Source organism: Wasmannia auropunctata, unplaced genomic scaffold (assembly GCF_000956235.1).
Source record: "Wasmannia auropunctata unplaced genomic scaffold, wasmannia.A_1.0 LD336097.1, whole genome shotgun sequence".
Classification (NCBI taxonomy): Eukaryota; Metazoa; Arthropoda; class Insecta; order Hymenoptera; family Formicidae; genus Wasmannia; species Wasmannia auropunctata.
The window spans coordinates 1,525,893-1,543,000 of NW_012026793.1; the positions used below are offsets into that span (position 1 = coordinate 1,525,893).

Genomic DNA, 17,108 nt, shown 5'->3' on the forward strand with positions numbered 1-17,108 from the left:
CACTGCTCTTGCGTTGCCATTCCCCGTGCGTTCGCGTCAGTTCGCGTCGTCCAGTCGTGCAGTACGTTGCTGATTCGAGGCGTATTCGTGGAGAGGCGTCGCTCGCTTGTTCGAGACAGGAAAATAATCAGGTGAGTCGTCTCGCCGTGACGAGCGCGCGAGATACCCGAGTCGATCGAGCGACGCGCGGCGGGCGTTTCCTCGCGCTCGGGGAAAATCTCGCGAAAAACACGTCGAGGTGGAAAAACGTCCGTGCGTCGCGCGGGTGGGAAAACGCGAGCGGTTTCCGCGGCGACGCGCGTGACTCGGGGGGGGAGACCGCAGCACGCCTCGCGGGGAAAAGTGGTGCTCGGCGGCGATCGCCATCTTGTTTATTGTGTGTGTGCTCATTACTTTTGGAGGGAAATCGACGTCGCGATAACGCTCGCGCGTAAGCGTCGCGCGCCCGAATTCGTCGGGACTCGCGATCCCGCCCGTATTTTCGCGTATTCCCGAACTCCCGGGGGAATCGCGCGACGGGTATCCAGTGATCGTCCCGTCTTTTCCTCTTTTTTTTCTTTCTCCGTTCCGCCCTTTCTCTTCCTCTGCCCGTCTCCCGTCTTCCCTCTCCCCCTCCTCCACGCTCTCCATTGTGTGCGTTACACGCGCGGGGGTCACAGATTGCTGTCCCCCCCCCCCTCCCTTCCCTCTCGCCGCTCGTCCACCGAGTAAACATATATAACGTGTGGTGCTTTGTCCCACTACAGGGACCCTGTCGGGCATTAGAAAGGAAAGGAAAACGACGAAAACTCACGCGTAGTCATGGCACGTACCAAGCAGACAGCTCGTAAGTCGACGGGTGGAAAGGCGCCCAGGAAGCAGCTCGCCACCAAAGCGGCGCGTAAAAGCGCGCCGTCCACTGGAGGCGTCAAGAAACCTCATCGTTACAGGTACGCGTATATGTGTATACGTATGTATGGAAAACGCAAGAATGTTTGTACGAATGTAAACTCGCGTTTGACAGATCGTCTATTTCGAGAATAATACAAATGACCGTCAACTTGACATTCCTAAGAAATTCTGAATAACAATTTTGACCGTATTTCTAATTTGTAAAGTTCAAATGATATTGAAAAAAAAAATAATTTATTAGTTACATGTAGTTATACATCATTTTAAATAATAATTTAATATATTTAATATTTTAATATATTAATTAAGTTTATTATTTATTAATTATTTTAGCAACACTTTATATTTGTCTTTGAAAATCAAAATTAAAAAAAAACAACAGTTTACTTTTTAATCAAACGCATTAATTTTTTTTAGACATTTTCTGTGTTATCTTGAATGTGTGTTGTTCTCAGGCCCGGTACTGTTGCCCTTCGAGAAATTCGAAGATACCAGAAATCTACCGAGTTGCTGATCAGGAAATTGCCGTTCCAGCGTCTGGTGCGTGAAATTGCTCAGGATTTCAAGACCGATTTGCGTTTCCAGAGCGCCGCTATAGGCGCCCTCCAGGAAGCGTCGGAGGCTTACCTGGTCGGCCTGTTCGAAGACACGAATTTGTGCGCCATTCACGCCAAACGTGTCACGATCATGCCAAAAGACATACAGCTGGCGCGGCGAATTCGCGGTGAACGCGCTTAAGCCGTACGCGAGTACACAGAGCGTTCTCATTTTATTATCATTTGGACATTGTATGTTTCTGAACGATCCAAAATTCTTCTTGACTCTCTTCCGTGTATATTTATCATAGTTAACACACTGCCAACCGCTGTAATAGATACCAGGATTTAAAAAAAAAAGACGTAATAGCGAGCCTTCGTTGGACTTTCCGATTCAACGAGACGCGATTCACAATTCGTACAATGATTAAATTAAAAAAGAAAAAGTCAGGATTAAAATACATTAAAAGAAGATCGATAATTGCTTTTTTTTTTAACTTGAGAAAATCGTCACAGAAACGGCCATTAGTTTTTTTTTCTTACATCTAAATATATAGCAAAAATAAAACACGTGCAGCAATATATACCACACATAGAAATCACGTATTTCTTTCTTTAGTAGAACGCCGGGTATCACCGCTTAATTTTAAGAACGCTTCATTTAAGGAACTTAATTTTTCTCGGAGTTCGTATTCAGTTCGACCTTTAATAAGTCGTACGATAGACCAAAATTTATTAGTTATATGTATCGGTAATCGCTATGTGTGCACTTTTTCATATAAAGGGATATATCTACCTGTACTGAGAGGAGTAAATAGAACAGTAACAGATATACAGAGGAATACTGGTAGTTATTACCATCGCAGCCCCTGCACGTGGAACGCCCGGCAAACGCTCGGCCGCGTGGACAAGCGTCGCCGCGTCCCGCGTGCAGATTGCCCTTAGTTGTTTATTATAATATCATTACACAACGCATATAGTTCGGTCCTCACTTCTTTAGAACTCTCAAAAAATTGACCTGTAGTGGATATGTCGCGCATATTAAGTATAATATATATATATTATAAATATATTGTAAGAGCTTAGAGAGCATAGGTGTTTTATGTCCGCGTCAGAAATTTCATTTAATAAATACATACATAATGTACACATTATTATTGAAGATGCGACAAGAAGGCTGCAATTGACATTGCACACGTAAATTGCAGATCTCTTTTGCAGAGACGTTCGGAAGATAGATATTATAGAATATTAAAAAAATTTTTCTTTTTGTTTCTTTTTGACTGTCGTATAAATTACTATTGATTAAAGAACTCTCTCCCGAGAGAGAGGGAGAAAGAATGAGTTTATCGTTCCAAATGCAGCCTTCTCGCCGAGTTCGCAATTATAGGTTGTAATTATCTTAACGATTATACTACTAACTGAATGATTGTAACGACATTATAACAAAATACATTTTCTAATGGATGTAACGAACGTTGCTTCATGTATCTCGTCTTTTTTCTGTGTGATCTGATACGTATCGTCGCGTTGATAGAGAAGTAACAGAAGTTACAAATTGACATTCAGGATATCGGGATCAATTTCTTCATATTAATTGTCTCAAAAATATTAATTCTTGATTCGTAAAACTTTTCTATCACGCGGCGATATAGATATACGTGTAAGTTCTTTTAAAACAAAAATGTAAGAGATCGGGCCGTTGGGTGTCCTTTTAAATCTTTGTATGTTTTCTGTTGGTATATTTATTTATAGTTGGTATATTTACAGTTTACACAGATGTATATCGCGCTTATATCCGGGCTCTAAAGCCGCGTGGGATCGCGCGCGTGCGTGCGCGTCTCCTGTGCAGGCATTTGCGCGAAGCTGCACGTCGCTATCGATTCGCGCGAGCCCACGCCGATGAGGCGCGTTGTGACGCGCGCGGACGCTCTATGGCAATCGCGTCCCGCACGGCGCGCAAAAATCTAGCGCGAGAACGTGCGTGCGCGCACGTTTGCTCGCGCGAGGCTCTTATTTCCCACTGCGTCGTGCATGATGCGTGCATCTCTATCTCTCTCTCTCCTCAACTACAGGCCGGGCATCGATCTCTCACCGATTTCGCGGATCGATACGCGGCGCCGTAAAGCCGTAACAGCGCGAAATAGTCCTCTGCCCCTACGTCACGAGCCGCCGCGCGGGGGGCCCCGCTCGCGTTATTATCGCTCGCGATAGCCCGCCTTTCTCCCGAGTCCCGTGTAACAACTAAACAGTAGGCAGTAGCGTCGCGTCGCCGCTTTTCGACACACGCACGCATCCTCTCGCGCGCTCCTTTTTTTTCCTCTCGCCCTCCCCCCCCCCCCTCTGTTGCGACCTGTGGATGACAGGGATAGCCCGGGGATCAGCCAAGCGGACGATATCACGAGAGACTTTTACGCGTGGCAATTAAGCTGTGAGTATATACGTATACCCTCCCCCCCTCGCTTCCCGTCCCCTCCTCTCCCGGGAGAGGACGAAACTTGGGGGACTATTTCGCGCGGATAATCGTCGCGAGGACGCGCGCGGAGTAACCGTCGTCGTCGTCGTCGCCGACGCGCGCGCTCGATTTTCCGCCTCGCGGTTCTTCCTCATCAGCGCGAAAACGCGGCCTCCTCGGTGAGGGGAAGAGAGCGGGAGGGGAAAACAGAGTACCTTCCCCCCCCCCCACCCGGGAGCGTCTAATTAGCCGCGAGTACAAGCGGGGTATCTCTCTCGGCGTCTTTCTCGTCCTAGGTTAACACGAGCGAGAGAATTCAGGTTAAAACGCGCCGACCGCATAGCGGTCGGCCCGACGACGACGACGAGCGGGGTCGCGTCGCGCACGTCCGCGGAGACAAAGCAAAGCGATCTCGACCTCCCTGCCCTGCCCCTTCCCCGGCACCCCACGGCCATATCCTACATTTATAGCGCCGTCGAGTTGTATGCGGGCATGCGGCCGACTGGTTCTCAATTCGAGGCGGTCGATTTTGCGCGCGCGCGCGCGATTCCTATTTGCTTTTGTTAAGAGAGTGGCAATTGTGTCTCGTAGCCCGCTCCCCCCTTCCTTCCTTAATCGTGCCGTCCACGACCGCGGCCGGCGGTAACGGAGGAACACGAAAACGCGGAAAGGGGCAACGTGACGCGATCAGCGTTGGTCCGAATAAAGCGCGATAATGCATACACGGCGGTCACGTGAGAACGCGGAGTTACGCGCGAGCGTAAAAGCCACAGCGGCGCGGCGTCTTCCTCCTCCTCTTGAGCCGCGCAGCACGGGGACACGTCGCGTCGCCGTGCCGCGCGGCTCAGCTCTCTCGCTCGGTTCTACGTCGTTTTATTGATCTCGCTCGCGCCCCGTCGGGAAATCGTCGCCGCTCTCCATGTTCTCTCTCTCTCTCTCTGTCTCTCGCACGCCGCCAGGCATTTACATCCCTGAAAACTCATTAGATTTCCGCGGCGTCCATCGATCCATCGAACTCGCCTGCCGCCTCTCCCCCGGCTCTCTCTCCTCGCCGTGCGAGATGACCGAGAGCTTCCGTTTCTGTATATGCGACGCGCGTGCGACACCGTCCGCGTTCTTCCGCGCGCGCTCCTCTCTCGGGCGCGCGCGCGCGCGGGTACATACGGAGAATCGTCGGTGCCGAGGCGACGGGAGTGGAGGGTATGACGGCGACGCGGGAGGTGATGGAGGTGATGGCGTAGGCGAGGAGGTGACCGGGGCGGGAGGGGAGGGGTCCCAACGCGGTCGGGAGAGCGTATCGTAGTACATGCGATTTCGAGGCGATTGACAGGGCACTCGCGCCGCACTCGATGCAGCCGGGCGACCAATGGGGCGCGCCGGCCGGCCGACGGCCCATCGCCGGATTGGCCCCGGCGGCGCACCGCGGGCTCCTACGTGCCTCTCGCGCGATTTAATTTCCCGCGGCGAGACGGCGGCGGCGGCGGCGGGTGGCGGCGGGTAGGCGCGGGGCGGCGCGGGGGCGGGTAGGGACGCGCGAGAGAGCCGTGGACTCGGGAGAGCGTCCACTGCCATCGGAGTGTGCGAGGAAACGGATAGTGTATCTAGTTCGCTTCGCATCCCCGCTCGTGGCCCGATAACCCGCCTCAGGTAGGTGAAGCTCAGGTAGCGGATCCGCGTGTCGAATCCTCCGGTGTGATCGCCCTCGTGCGCGCCCGCGCGCCCAGGAGCGACCGGGTGGACGCGGGACCGACGAGATTTCGGGAAAAATCCTCCCCCGGATTTTCACTGCCGCCGCCGCCGCGTACCGTCCGCCACCATTTTGCGACTGACGTTCGCGTTGCGGGAACGCGCCGCGACGACGACGGCGGCCGCGGCGGCCGCCGTTCCGGTTTCGTCCCGGGTTTCGCCGTGCGAGCCGATCTCCCCCGCGGGAGCGTCGTCGTCGTCGGATTCCGCGTGCCCGATGATCGGGGAATTCGGGGATCTCGGGCGACGACGCCGCTCTCCGCCGCGGACGCGAATTCCTCGGCTGACAGCGCGTGGGTTTTTTTTTTCTTCCTCTTCTCTCCGTTTCTTCCTCTCCCTCCCTCTCCTTCGCGCTCACCCCCCTCCCCTCACCACTCCCTACCCCATTACAGCTCTACCTCCTCGCCGTCGCGCCGCGGGGGGAGAACGAAAGTTCGTGCATTGCGCAACGCGCGCAGCGCGGAGCGGCGTTTTCTCGGTGCGCGCGGCGGTCTCTCCCTCCGCGCGTATGTATGCACACCGCGGCAACGAGTCTTGCACCCCCTCCGCCCCTCTACCCCTCCGCCCCGCGGCTATTATCGCCCCTCTATCGTTTTCCCTACCACCACCGCCGCCGCCGCCGTGCACTTTTCCCGTTCCTTCGTGCTTATCCGTTCTCTAAGCATCGCTCGGCAATTGGCATCGCTATACGCGTCATCGCGCGCCACCGATTAGAAATTGTCAATGACCACACAGCCCGCCTGCAATTCCATGCAGCCCATTAACAGCGCAAGCCGCGAGTCTCTTCCTTCCCTCCTCCCCCTACCGCGACGGAAGGGAAAAAAACCGTACCGACAGCGTCGAACGCGGCCGTGCAAATTAAAATCCCCCCTTCCCTCTGGGTTCCCATTATCTCTAGAATCTCTAGAAATTTCTTCGCGTTTCGCGGAATTTCTCCCCCTTGATCACTCTCTGGATACACGCGGAATAGGCACCTATATAGTCTCTAACTATAATTATTGCCGCACGCAGGTTGAATCATGGCGCGTACCAAGCAGACTGCCCGTAAGTCGACGGGAGGAAAGGCTCCCCGCAAGCAGCTCGCGACGAAGGCGGCCAGGAAGAGCGCTCCGTCCACCGGTGGCGTGAAGAAGCCGCATCGTTACAGGTATAAAAAAGAAAAAGAAAAGAAAAGGAAAAAAAAAGAGAACGACGCGTCGCAAAACGATTCTCGATCGCCCGCCCCTTCCCCCGATTTGCCCCGGGACGACGCTGCACAGCGTTTTTCTAGCGGATTTCCGTGTTGTGCAGGCCCGGTACTGTGGCGCTTCGAGAAATCCGAAGATACCAGAAGTCGACCGAGCTGCTGATCAGGAAGCTGCCGTTCCAGCGGCTGGTTCGTGAGATCGCGCAGGACTTCAAGACCGACCTGCGCTTTCAGAGCGCCGCGATCGGCGCCCTCCAGGAAGCGTCTGAGGCGTACCTCGTCGGCCTGTTCGAGGACACCAATCTGTGCGCGATCCACGCGAAGCGCGTGACGATCATGCCTAAGGACATCCAGCTAGCCCGGCGAATCCGCGGCGAGCGTGCTTAAGAGGGGACGCTATGTAAAACTCGCATACATACCGTTCTCACTGCGACCATTATTATTATTATTATTATTAATTATTATTATTATTAATTACCGTTTGCAATCGTCGTGGATGAAGCACTTTCATTCCAAGCTCTATATAACTTTCGTTCTATTCACGTAGAGACACGCGCCGTAGCGTTAATCCCTCCCGGTGATTAGTCCCGTCTTCTTCAAACAAACATAGATTTCGATTGGACCTCGCGAAGAATATCGCGAGTCAGAGGCCAGTATTCGGTGGTCGGTTCTTATATTCCAGACCGTCCCTGTGAGTAACGTTCTTAAGACTGTTGCAAGCCAATCCTGTGCCGTGCATCTTAAGATGTTACTTAGGACGGTCTTGAGATACGAACGGACATGCGAATGCCAGTCGAGGGCACTTTCATCTTATCTTCCTTTTTGTTTTCCCCGTTTCTTCGGAATCTCGAACGGCGCTTAAATAAACACGGCTTTTCGATTCGCACACATTTACGTAATACCGGGCGGATATTCACACAGATTTACGCGATATATATATATATATAATTTACGCTGAGAGAGAGTTTTGTTAGATGGTTTTGATTAGATAGCGTTCGTTAGCGTTTCTCTTCCTTCACCCTCTCTACTTCTCTTCTTTTTGTCGTCATTAATGTTACGCATAACAATGTCATTATATCATTAGTACTCGGAGAAAAAAAAAAAGAAAGCGTGCATTAGAGTGTAAGACACCCTTCATAGTGACCCGATGTCGTGCTTAACGTATTAGATCTCTGTACTCTCAAGTTACATATGATTCATCATTTTTGGTCACCTAAGCATTGTGTAAAAATTTGTGTAAAAATAAAAACGCATTTCGTAAATAAAAATCTCAAGTGCGCACGACTTTTACCTTTGGCTTTATGTGAACACTCCAGCCGAGCCTGGCCCGTCCGTGAAACTCGATACGGTTTTAATTACGAACACGAAGGTGTGGCGTCGTTATAAATTTGATAAGGACTTTTATTGAATGAAATTCACATTCTCACAATAGTACAACTCGATTATGATTTTTCTATTCAGGATAACAATTTTTTTTTTCTTTTAATACGTTGCCGATGATCCATTTTTTTTCCGTAATTGCAGTTTAAAGAACTAAACTTCAGATGTAAACTCGGCGCAATCGTATCTTGCTAGCCTTTGTTATATAATAAGCGTTATGTATTATATCTAATTATTGGAATCGATCCAATCGTTTTCGTCGCAAAAAAAGTATTACTTCAATTAAGACATTTTTATTTTTTACGGAATATTAAAAAAAATATAGAATTATATATGTAGAGATTTAAAAACGCTAAAAAGTACACATTTTCACAAGGTAAATATGCACTAATTGTTTATAGACAAATGGTAAATACAAATTATATTATACCCTACGCGTTAAGTTCATAAATTACTTATTACTTGTGTAATTTTACCTACAAACGTCACAATTATTTCTCGCTTTTTAATAAATAAATGATTCTTCACTGCTACTCATATTTTAATACACGAAGCGCCCGAGGCAATAATACGGCAAGTCACATAAGTTATTACAATTAAAGTTACTATTATTATAGATTTGGAAGAATAAAATTTTAAGAATTCCACGAATTTCCCTCGTACGAGTAAGCTGCTGTTTTATTTTTTGTAACATCTACGCTTGTTCCGTATTATCGTCCTTCGCGAGATTACAAGATTTTATCGAGGCCATCGATTTCGCAAAAGGAGCACAAGCCGAGATTTTTGCTGGCTTAACAACTAAGTGGCTTAACAATCCTATTGCCTCGAGCTCTTCCCTCGTATGCGTATATTTACAATTTTCTTCCTTTTATGCGACTTTTAGTAGTGTCGCGCGGTGTCGAAGAGGGAAACCACAAAACGTCTCGGCACGATCGACGCAAAAGAGGAAAAAAAAAAATTAGAAGAGTACCTGATTCAGATATATAAATACTCGGATATACAAGTAACGATATACTCTGTTACTTTTTTATCTCTGTTACCCTCGGTTATATACATTTACGCGACAATTAATCATCGTTTACTACGTCGGTTATACGTTGCCGCGCGCGCGTGGCGATCATACATATTAATTATTATCAATGTAGCGTAACAGGCTTGAACGTTAGCGTAGTAGAGAGGTCGAAGTTGAAGTCAGTACCAGTGTATTTTCGATTATTACAGCAACAAGTTTATGCATACGTAGAGATTTCCCTCTTTTTTTTTTTAATATATATATAATAAAATATATCCTTTATTTATTGTGACCGAAACGCGGAGAGAGACGTATTATCATAATACAGATATATTGCAGATCGCAGCGGTATCGTATTCCCCGTCGACGACGTTGGCCCCGGCATCGTCGGGGAAATATCGCTCGCAATAATTACAGCGGCCATTCGACACCCATAATCTCGTACCTACTTGCGGATATTACAATGGATGATTCACCGACCCGCCGTCGTAATTATTCCGCACGATATTTCCTTAACGAGATATCGCGACAAGTGTCGTCGGCGCAGCGGTGGAACGCCGCTGTACGGCCGAAATGAATACATATATGAGAATCTATCACCCTCGTGTGTCCTCCGTGTTTAACAGAAACGACTTTTTCACGCCGAGGCACGACGGGACGTGCCTTCCCAATCTTGCGTGAGAGCACCGTCTCTCTATCTCTCTCGTCGACTAACTTAACGGAAAAACTTGAAACAGAAGTCGTTTTAAGGGGAATTTTCCGACTCTGACATTAAACATCGGGATCGCAACGGGACGTGCGGACGCGTGTACGATGCGACATTACATCCTCGCCATTTATATTCAATCGCTTACAATCGAATGTGGTTGTTGTTTCCTGTGGCCGGGCTTCGGACCTGTCGTCTAGCTCTAATCAAACAGACGCAACAATCTTTTGTTATAGCTCACGTTTATATGTCTAATGCTTAAAAGAAGAAACAAAAGAAAAAAAAAACCTCGAGCGCGAGTATATTTGCGACAGTGAACGTTTAAGGTGCAGGTCCACTTAACGTTAACACGCTTCGTGGCAACTGATTGACCAATCGAAGGAAAGAATTTTTCGGACTGATTAATCAAAAGAGATGCTTCGAAGCATTTGTAGCGTCAAGTGTGGACCGTAGTCTTAGTGATTCGACATCAGTGCCATAGATAGCCGCACAGTCGGAAATACCTCGAAATTAATTCAACATATATATTTAAAGAGAAAAAAAATGTGACATTAACAACATCTTTTTGCTATACTGTGCAATGTAAAAATAACAGCTATTCATGCAAGGAGGGACTCACAAGTGCAAGTCACATGTAGCATTTCGTATTTTGTGCGGTACATTATTTTCAAAAATTCATTAACTCCTTTGTAGATTGAGCCAAATAATCTCTCGTTAATGTAGACTCGAGTATACGACTCAATATATGGCAGTATATAAAATAAAAGGCTGGTATTTATAATCCGTTCTTATTACAAGATCGTCTTAAGTATAATATCTTAATGCCAATACAGTTCTGCGATTCGTTTGAACATTTTAAGACTGTACTTAAGATAGTTTTAAATATAGCCTTGACCATAAGTATAAGGCATTCTCAATTTACTGCATTTACACTTGGAAAGAGGCAGTAATAAAAGCCAAAAAGAACCAGGTAACGATATTAAATTAAAATTGTATTCTATATTGTGATATTATATTAAAATTGTAGATTTGTTTTTATGAAATTATTATTTGTGCTAATAAAATATCTTTTTTAATTTATTCTTCGTTAAATATAGAACGTCAATTTGTGAGAATGCTTCATATTTATAGCTTATGGCTAACAATAAGTATAAGAACCGATTATCTGTACCGGCCAAGAAAAGCATTCTAATGTATGTGAACGCTATGTTTCAAAGTTGCCTAAACATCTCGCACATATCTCATCACATTTCTACTTTACAGAACCGAACAAATTCTTAATGTAACTGCACATGCCGTGGCGCTTAGCGTCTATATATAATACATTATGTACACACACGTATTTATCGCTAAAATTAAAAATATACGTAGCTTATTACCACAGTTTTTTTTTCACAATTTCAAAACATTTTGTACTTGGTTGAATCTTTCTCTACACGCGCGCGAAATGCAGCTTTTGCTTGCGCCAATTATATAGAATGTGTATTTTGGAATTAACGACACTCACTTCGTTCTTCTATTAACGAATTTCCGGACGACTTATTTACGTAATAATTGTCTGCTAGCAAGTGAGCTTTGTGTAAAATACACAGTCATATTTATCACTAACAATGGAACGATACGAAATTGAGAGTGGTTGAGAGAACATCAGGCTGCACGCGCGTGTAATATTCTATATTATATATGTATATACAAAATTTAATTGCAACTACTTCATGTTCAAATTTATACAAATATGTACAAATCCGAACACATTGTGGGAGACGTGTTTATTGCACTTTGCAATCAAGATCTTTTTCACATTGCATGCAACACATAAATGTGTATGTGTGTGAAGAATTATTGTACATATTTATCTCGGGAAATAAATGTGTACATAAACGATTCTCGAATTTCGATAAATTAAATTAAATTTGATCGAAAATAAGATCTTTAGATAGTAGCTCCCAATCGGAAATAATGACATTTATTTTTGAACAAACTCAAACATGGCACAACATGTTCAGGAAGTACACAAAATTACGATTAAAACACTATGTTCATTGTCATTAATTACTTGTATACACTTAATTTTAACAATCGTCTAAGAAGCACGTAAGCAGACAAGCTAAAAATTTCCTAAAATGTATAAAATGGAGAGGCAAACGGTACTATATAAATAATCGTGACTGAGCAAATCGTGATAAATATAACATGACGTAAAGGGAATTAATTGCGCAAATTTAACTAAAATAAAGACTCTTTGCTATGTAAATATAAGGGCAGTCGTCTATCAGGTAGGAGTAGCCGTCTATCTCCATCAAGCTATCTCAATTATTCTAGAAAAATCAGTAGTACACAATATTGCGTAAAAAAGCCTTAAATATACATAAAAATTGAAGGTCCTGGCTCGCTAACCGTAACAAGCATAATCGATAGAAACACAACCAACGTTGTTACGCTAACAATAAGTACGATCGAGTCAGTATATCATCTACATGTATTATTTCGTATGCGGACTTTGTTCGGAATTTTTCGAGATTTCTGGTCGAGAAGCGTGCTTTCTTTAACGGCAAGATAAAAAAAAAGAGAGAAAATGTACCGTAAGGATGGATACACGACATTTGCTTGTGAGTGTGTGCAGTGTGTGCGCACGATGTGGAATAAGAGAATACAACAACACAATTTAACATGATTAAAATGTGACTGTTGTGTTACCTGTAGAGATCTTGACGCACTTGATCTTCTCGGAACGCGTTTCTGCACGTGTTCAGCTTGTTCTCCAACGCCTGCGGAGAAGAATAATTACGAGATCAGAGACATGGCACTTTTTACCAATATCTTCAGAGCTAAACGATAAGCAGCACGACAAATGTTACATTGATACAATATTTTGCGACGAATGTTGAATTAACGAGAGAGTTGCGACAGATGTGTGTTGGGATTGACAAGGACTACAAGGAGTGTTAGGATCGCGTAGAGTCATTGTTTTAATATAATTGAAATGTGGAACGTTCGGCGGTGCACATATTAAAAACCGGGATGGTGAAAGACGTGGATGTGAGTCGGAAAAAAAGCGTTTGTATAATAACGAGAAAATAAAATATCGAGACCTGATCCTTAAGGAGACGCAAAATAATTTTAATGATGAGGAGAAATCACGACGAGGATCTGCACGCGGTCGGTCTAGGTTGTTGCCGTATACACCGAGCAGACGCGTGAGTCTGGGCCGCCGATAGGCCGGTAGACGGGGTGGTATTCGTTATTTGTCCGCTCGGACAAGTGCATTTTATTCTCCTACAGCCCACACAGACCCACCTGTCAAGCTACCAAAATTCCAACTACATCACACTAACTCCCATCCACTCCAAGTGCGAAAATCAAGTTCCGACTTACTTATGATAGGACTTACTTATAGGGAATATTTACATCTGTTTTATATTACGTATATATATATAACACATATACACACACATAATTATACATTTTATCAATTTGTGATCTTTATAAGGAAAAAAAGTGCTCGTTTGTAGGAATTGATAAAAACTGAGTCCATATCGACAACGGATAATTGCTTCGTACCATCAAATTTCATATACAGCAACTATAACTCACGCGTAAATATAGAGAAACATACAAGCCATGCTTCAAGCTTAGAAAACTAGGAGTGTAATGAAAATTCTATCAAAGTACTGTATATGCTTACCCCGACTTTTCGCATAAGGTCACCGATCATGTTCATTGCCAGTATTCTGGTACAGGGTGGCAATGGCTGGTTCACATTGTTATTGTTGTTCCCAATAACACCGCCTACCATTCCATTTCCAACTAGCGAGAAACACAATAGTAAAAATTAATGACATATAATTTATATATATATATATATATATATATATATATATTTGTTTTACTTTATTTACTTATAATTATTATAAATATTATCATATTTGAGGTCAAATATAATTATAATGGTAAATTTGATAAATCTCTGTCGTTCGACACTTATATAGTTTTAATTCTACATCAAAAGATTTTTTTTCTAAAGAAGCCAAAACACAAAAAAATTAAAATACTGCCAAAAATATTTATTCAGTTACATTTAATGGATACTGTACATTATTCTATTTCCTTTTCAATTTCATAAGTTGTTACATAGTTATTTCAAGATAAATAGCGAAGCAAAACGCAGAGACGAGAGATCGTGGTCTATAAAGCTATTTTTTGTAATTAGTAATTTTCATTTCATGCACTATACGTTTGTCCATATTTTCATCCTAACCATTCGAGCATTCTTTGACGTCTGCGCGATTTGTCACATCTGTCAATTTTGACGATTGCCTTCTCGACGTGAAATGGAAAGCGTGCTTCACCTTAACGAGAGTTTTGTACAACCTACTTTTTATCGGCGACGTCGTCGTATTGTTCTGAGGTATGGTTTGTGGGACTATTTGGCTAGCGGGTGAATTCGACTCCAATTCGGCCTGCAGCTTGTTACTATCGACGATGCTACGAACTCTGTCGACCGACTTGTTGTTGTCGGTGTGATGTCTCTCGTGTACTTGTATCTCCTGCTTCAAGTCTAAAATACGACGGAAGATCAGCTGTCGTTGTATAAATATTAAGTAATAAGTATAATTTAAAAAGGAGGGACTAATCCACACAATTACCTCTAACTTCGTCCATCAGTCTTTGCACTATGACCTTTAGGCCTTCTTTTTCATCGAGTTCCGATTCGAGCAAGGCATTCTTTTCTATAGCTAAATTAAACTTAGCTTCTATTTCCTCCTCCGTGACCCTATTTATCCTACGAGACAAATACATATCGTGGCTTTTATTAACCAAACTCAAATTACTAACAAATTATTATGAGTTCACTTATAAAAATATTAAATACCTATGTGCTCTTTCTAAGTCGTCATTTTTTTGTTCGAGTTCCCTAATATACTTCAGCAGGTGCTCGTGCTGCTGCTGTAAATCCTGCGCCTTTCCCTGGAACATGGCGCAATCCGCAGACTGCTGATCTAGCCGCGTTCGCAGCTGCTCGACTTCCGTGGCGAGTCTCGTGTTCCTCTGCCTCAATTCCCTATTCGTCTTTTCCGCTTGCTCCAGGGAGGTCTCCAGCTCTTTCTCCAGCATCTGTGAATTCTCTTGGAACTCTTCCAGCTCCCGCTCGACATCGTCTTTCCTGCGACATCAAGAGACATTATTTTTAATTTCTTTACTTTAAAGAGAAATCACTATTAGCGGCTTTTATTTTATGTTTACAAAGAATAATATTTAACGAATTATCAAAAATTTATGCTGGATATGCAAAGTAATGATTCACTATTCAGTGCCCAATAAAGTAATTAACAATATAATTTGTATGTATATTTTAATTTATACGACGCAATAAAATTCTGCGTTCCAATCACATGGAAAGGAGTATACTTTTAACATGGAGTAATATCTTGGGCTATTCAGCCCCGAATAAAATAATTAACAATATAACTTGTATGTATATTTTCATTTGCACACAATGCAATAAAATTCTGTGTTCCAATCACATGTAAAGAAGTATACTTTTAAAACAAAGTAATTTATGGACTACAATAGCAACATTTTTCACTTAATTCTGTTAAATTGCACACGTTTCGTGCTGCGCCAATTTTAAATATGTATAATAAATTTTTGTGTTCCGTAAAAAGAGTAATATTTCTAAAATGGAGTAATCTCTTGGACCACAGTGCAATATAGCAACAGTTTTCATTTGATTCTATTAAAGTGCTTAATAAATTTTGTGCCGCACTGATTTTTCTTCATTCACCATTTGGATAACATGGTATTTTTGTTTGTATTTATTATATTGGTTAAGCAAAATGTAACTCATAACGTGTTTCCTTAAAAACTACAAAAATTATTACAAAGAGCAAGCTGAATGGAAAATCCAGCGCGAATCATCAACACCAGTGATTTATGTGAAACATGTTAAGGATCAAATCAATATCATTTGCCGCAATAACGACGCAGCTCAAAAAACAAAGCTTTCCAGAAAATAAGCTTGAATATTTTGAATCATTAAACTTTCGCGATATTAATTTTAAAATTCAATTGTGGGTACAATTGACAACCAATTATACAGGAGTAAAAGTATGCTCTTTCTATCCTCCTTTCTTTAGGTTTCCATTTTTCTGCGAGCAACTCAGAAATGATAACTTTGTGAAGTCGCGTCGTCGTTGCAGCAAATGATATCAATATCCTGATAACTATCGGCGTCGCTTTGACCCCGATAGATTACGATATTGCGATTCGTGCCGCTCGAGGCTCGATACGAAGATAATCTACCTTTGGAGCAGTTGGTTCGCCAGATCCATCCAATACTGAATCTCGTCGTCTTTCGACAGAAACTCCGGCGGATCCAGATCCATCATTGCTGCCGCTTTATGGACGATCGGGAGGACGCCGCGCGCAATCCTGTGTTGTCCTCCTGTTGGTCCTCCTTAACGTCCTCCGAGATGTTACAGACACGTACAGACTCTCACGCGCTGCACCCTGACATCCTGCAAGGAGGCACACAAGAGTGACAAAAGGTCGAAGCTGACACTCCTCTCGGTCGAGGATACACAAATCGTGGGAGGGGAAGAGCCCCGAATACGTTCAGGCGACGCGTAAATTCTCGTTTATCGTTTAGCAGCAGTTGGAGCCGTTAGTCGCGAGCGTGTCGGGAGCGCATCTTTCGCGCATTTTCTCGCTCGCGCGGGGCAACTCTGACTCACTGGAGCAAGAGAGCCTTCGGAGCCGTGGGAATAATCGGGAGTTGGGCACTCGGGGGGAGATGCCTCTCCTCACGAACGCGCGGCTCTCGACGTCCGCCGAGACGGGCCAACGGAATCCTCGGGCGATCACTCCGCGGGCGAGACGTAGTCGCGTGTAACGCTAATGTCATTACCGTGTTATTATGAGTCACACTGGGCTGGCGAGGAGGTGTGCAGGCAGGCGCGTAGAAAAGTCGGTGGCGCACACCGAGACGGAGCGACGGCGACGAGACTGAGATGGAGAGAGAGATGAAGTGGGAGATGGAGAGAGAGAAACATGAAGAAACACTCGGAGCGCCTTTCAACGGATGTCGTCGATTCTAGAGTCCTAGATTATCAGAGAAGCGCGACCGGCTTATGGCAGTATCGCAAAAGTACTAGAAAATATTAAAAATGGCGTCGAATGGCCAATCATAAGTTTGA

At 44.5% G+C, this 17,108-nt stretch overlaps 3 protein-coding genes across 8 annotated transcripts; 2 read left to right on the forward strand and 1 right to left on the reverse strand.

The window, feature by feature from the left end:
* Window positions 1–2,903, forward strand: LOC105462537 (histone H3.3). Of its 2 annotated transcripts, none has more exons than XM_011709202.1 (3): window positions 1–131; window positions 747–929; window positions 1,347–2,903. In XM_011709202.1, the coding sequence occupies exons 2-3, from the start codon at window positions 802–804 to the stop codon at window positions 1,627–1,629; spliced, it is 411 nt and encodes a 136-aa protein (XP_011707504.1). In that variant the 5' UTR covers window positions 1–131; window positions 747–801; the 3' UTR covers window positions 1,630–2,903. The 2 variants fall into 2 exon arrangements, with proteins under 2 accessions (XP_011707504.1, XP_011707505.1); XM_011709203.1 differs by lacking the exon at window positions 1–131 and adding an exon at window positions 339–430.
* Window positions 2,904–3,772: 869 nt separating this feature from the next.
* LOC105462539 (histone H3.3) lies at window positions 3,773–8,098 on the forward strand. 2 transcript variants are annotated; one of them, XM_011709209.1, is made up of 3 exons: window positions 3,773–3,858; window positions 6,640–6,775; window positions 6,919–8,098. In XM_011709209.1, exons 2-3 carry the CDS (start codon window positions 6,648–6,650, stop codon window positions 7,199–7,201), a joined length of 411 nt encoding a protein of 136 aa, XP_011707511.1. In that variant the 5' UTR covers window positions 3,773–3,858; window positions 6,640–6,647; the 3' UTR covers window positions 7,202–8,098. The 2 variants fall into 2 exon arrangements, with proteins under 2 accessions (XP_011707511.1, XP_011707509.1); XM_011709207.1 differs by lacking the exon at window positions 3,773–3,858 and adding an exon at window positions 5,416–5,529.
* Window positions 8,099–8,197: 99 nt separating this feature from the next.
* Window positions 8,198–16,964, reverse strand: LOC105462538 (nuclear distribution protein nudE-like 1-A). 4 transcript variants are annotated; one of them, XR_976071.1, is made up of 9 exons: window positions 16,820–16,964; window positions 16,216–16,430; window positions 14,786–15,076; window positions 14,559–14,695; window positions 14,288–14,470; window positions 13,598–13,719; window positions 13,005–13,217; window positions 12,610–12,680; window positions 10,098–10,114 (listed from the first exon to the last, which is right to left on the reverse strand). XR_976071.1 is itself a non-coding variant. In XM_011709206.1 (8 exons), the coding sequence occupies exons 2-8, from the start codon at window positions 16,299–16,301 to the stop codon at window positions 10,057–10,059; spliced, it is 948 nt and encodes a 315-aa protein (XP_011707508.1). In that variant the 5' UTR covers window positions 16,302–16,430; window positions 16,820–16,958; the 3' UTR covers window positions 8,198–10,056. The 4 variants fall into 4 exon arrangements, 3 of the variants coding, with proteins under 3 accessions (XP_011707508.1, XP_011707506.1, XP_011707507.1); XM_011709206.1 differs by lacking the exon at window positions 13,005–13,217 and having other exon boundaries at window positions 8,198–10,114; window positions 16,820–16,958; XM_011709204.1 differs by lacking the exon at window positions 10,098–10,114 and having other exon boundaries at window positions 12,601–12,680.
* Window positions 16,965–17,108: the final 144 nt, after the last annotated feature.

What these genes read in the sequence shown, in the direction of transcription:
- LOC105462537 (XM_011709202.1), top strand. Translation starts at nt 802, where the DNA reads ATGGCACGTACCAAGCAGACAGCTCGTAAGTCGACGGGTGGAAAGGCG. An exon ending in AAGAAACCTCATCGTTACAG is followed by an intron (nt 930 to 1,346) that starts GTACGCGTATAT and finishes TGTTGTTCTCAG; the next exon opens with GCCCGGTACTGTTGCCCTTC.
- LOC105462539 (XM_011709209.1), top strand. Translation starts at nt 6,648, where the DNA reads ATGGCGCGTACCAAGCAGACTGCCCGTAAGTCGACGGGAGGAAAGGCT. An exon ending in AAGAAGCCGCATCGTTACAG is followed by an intron (nt 6,776 to 6,918) that starts GTATAAAAAAGA and finishes CGTGTTGTGCAG; the next exon opens with GCCCGGTACTGTGGCGCTTC.
- LOC105462538 (XM_011709204.1), bottom strand. Translation starts at nt 16,301, where the DNA reads ATGATGGATCTGGATCCGCCGGAGTTTCTGTCGAAAGACGACGAGATT. An exon ending in GCGAACCAACTGCTCCAAAG is followed by an intron (nt 15,077 to 16,215) that starts GTAGATTATCTT and finishes TTGATGTCGCAG; the next exon opens with GAAAGACGATGTCGAGCGGG. An exon ending in ACCTTATGCGAAAAGTCGGG is followed by an intron (nt 13,218 to 13,597) that starts GTAAGCATATAC and finishes GAATTTTGGTAG; the next exon opens with CTTGACAGGTGGGTCTGTGT.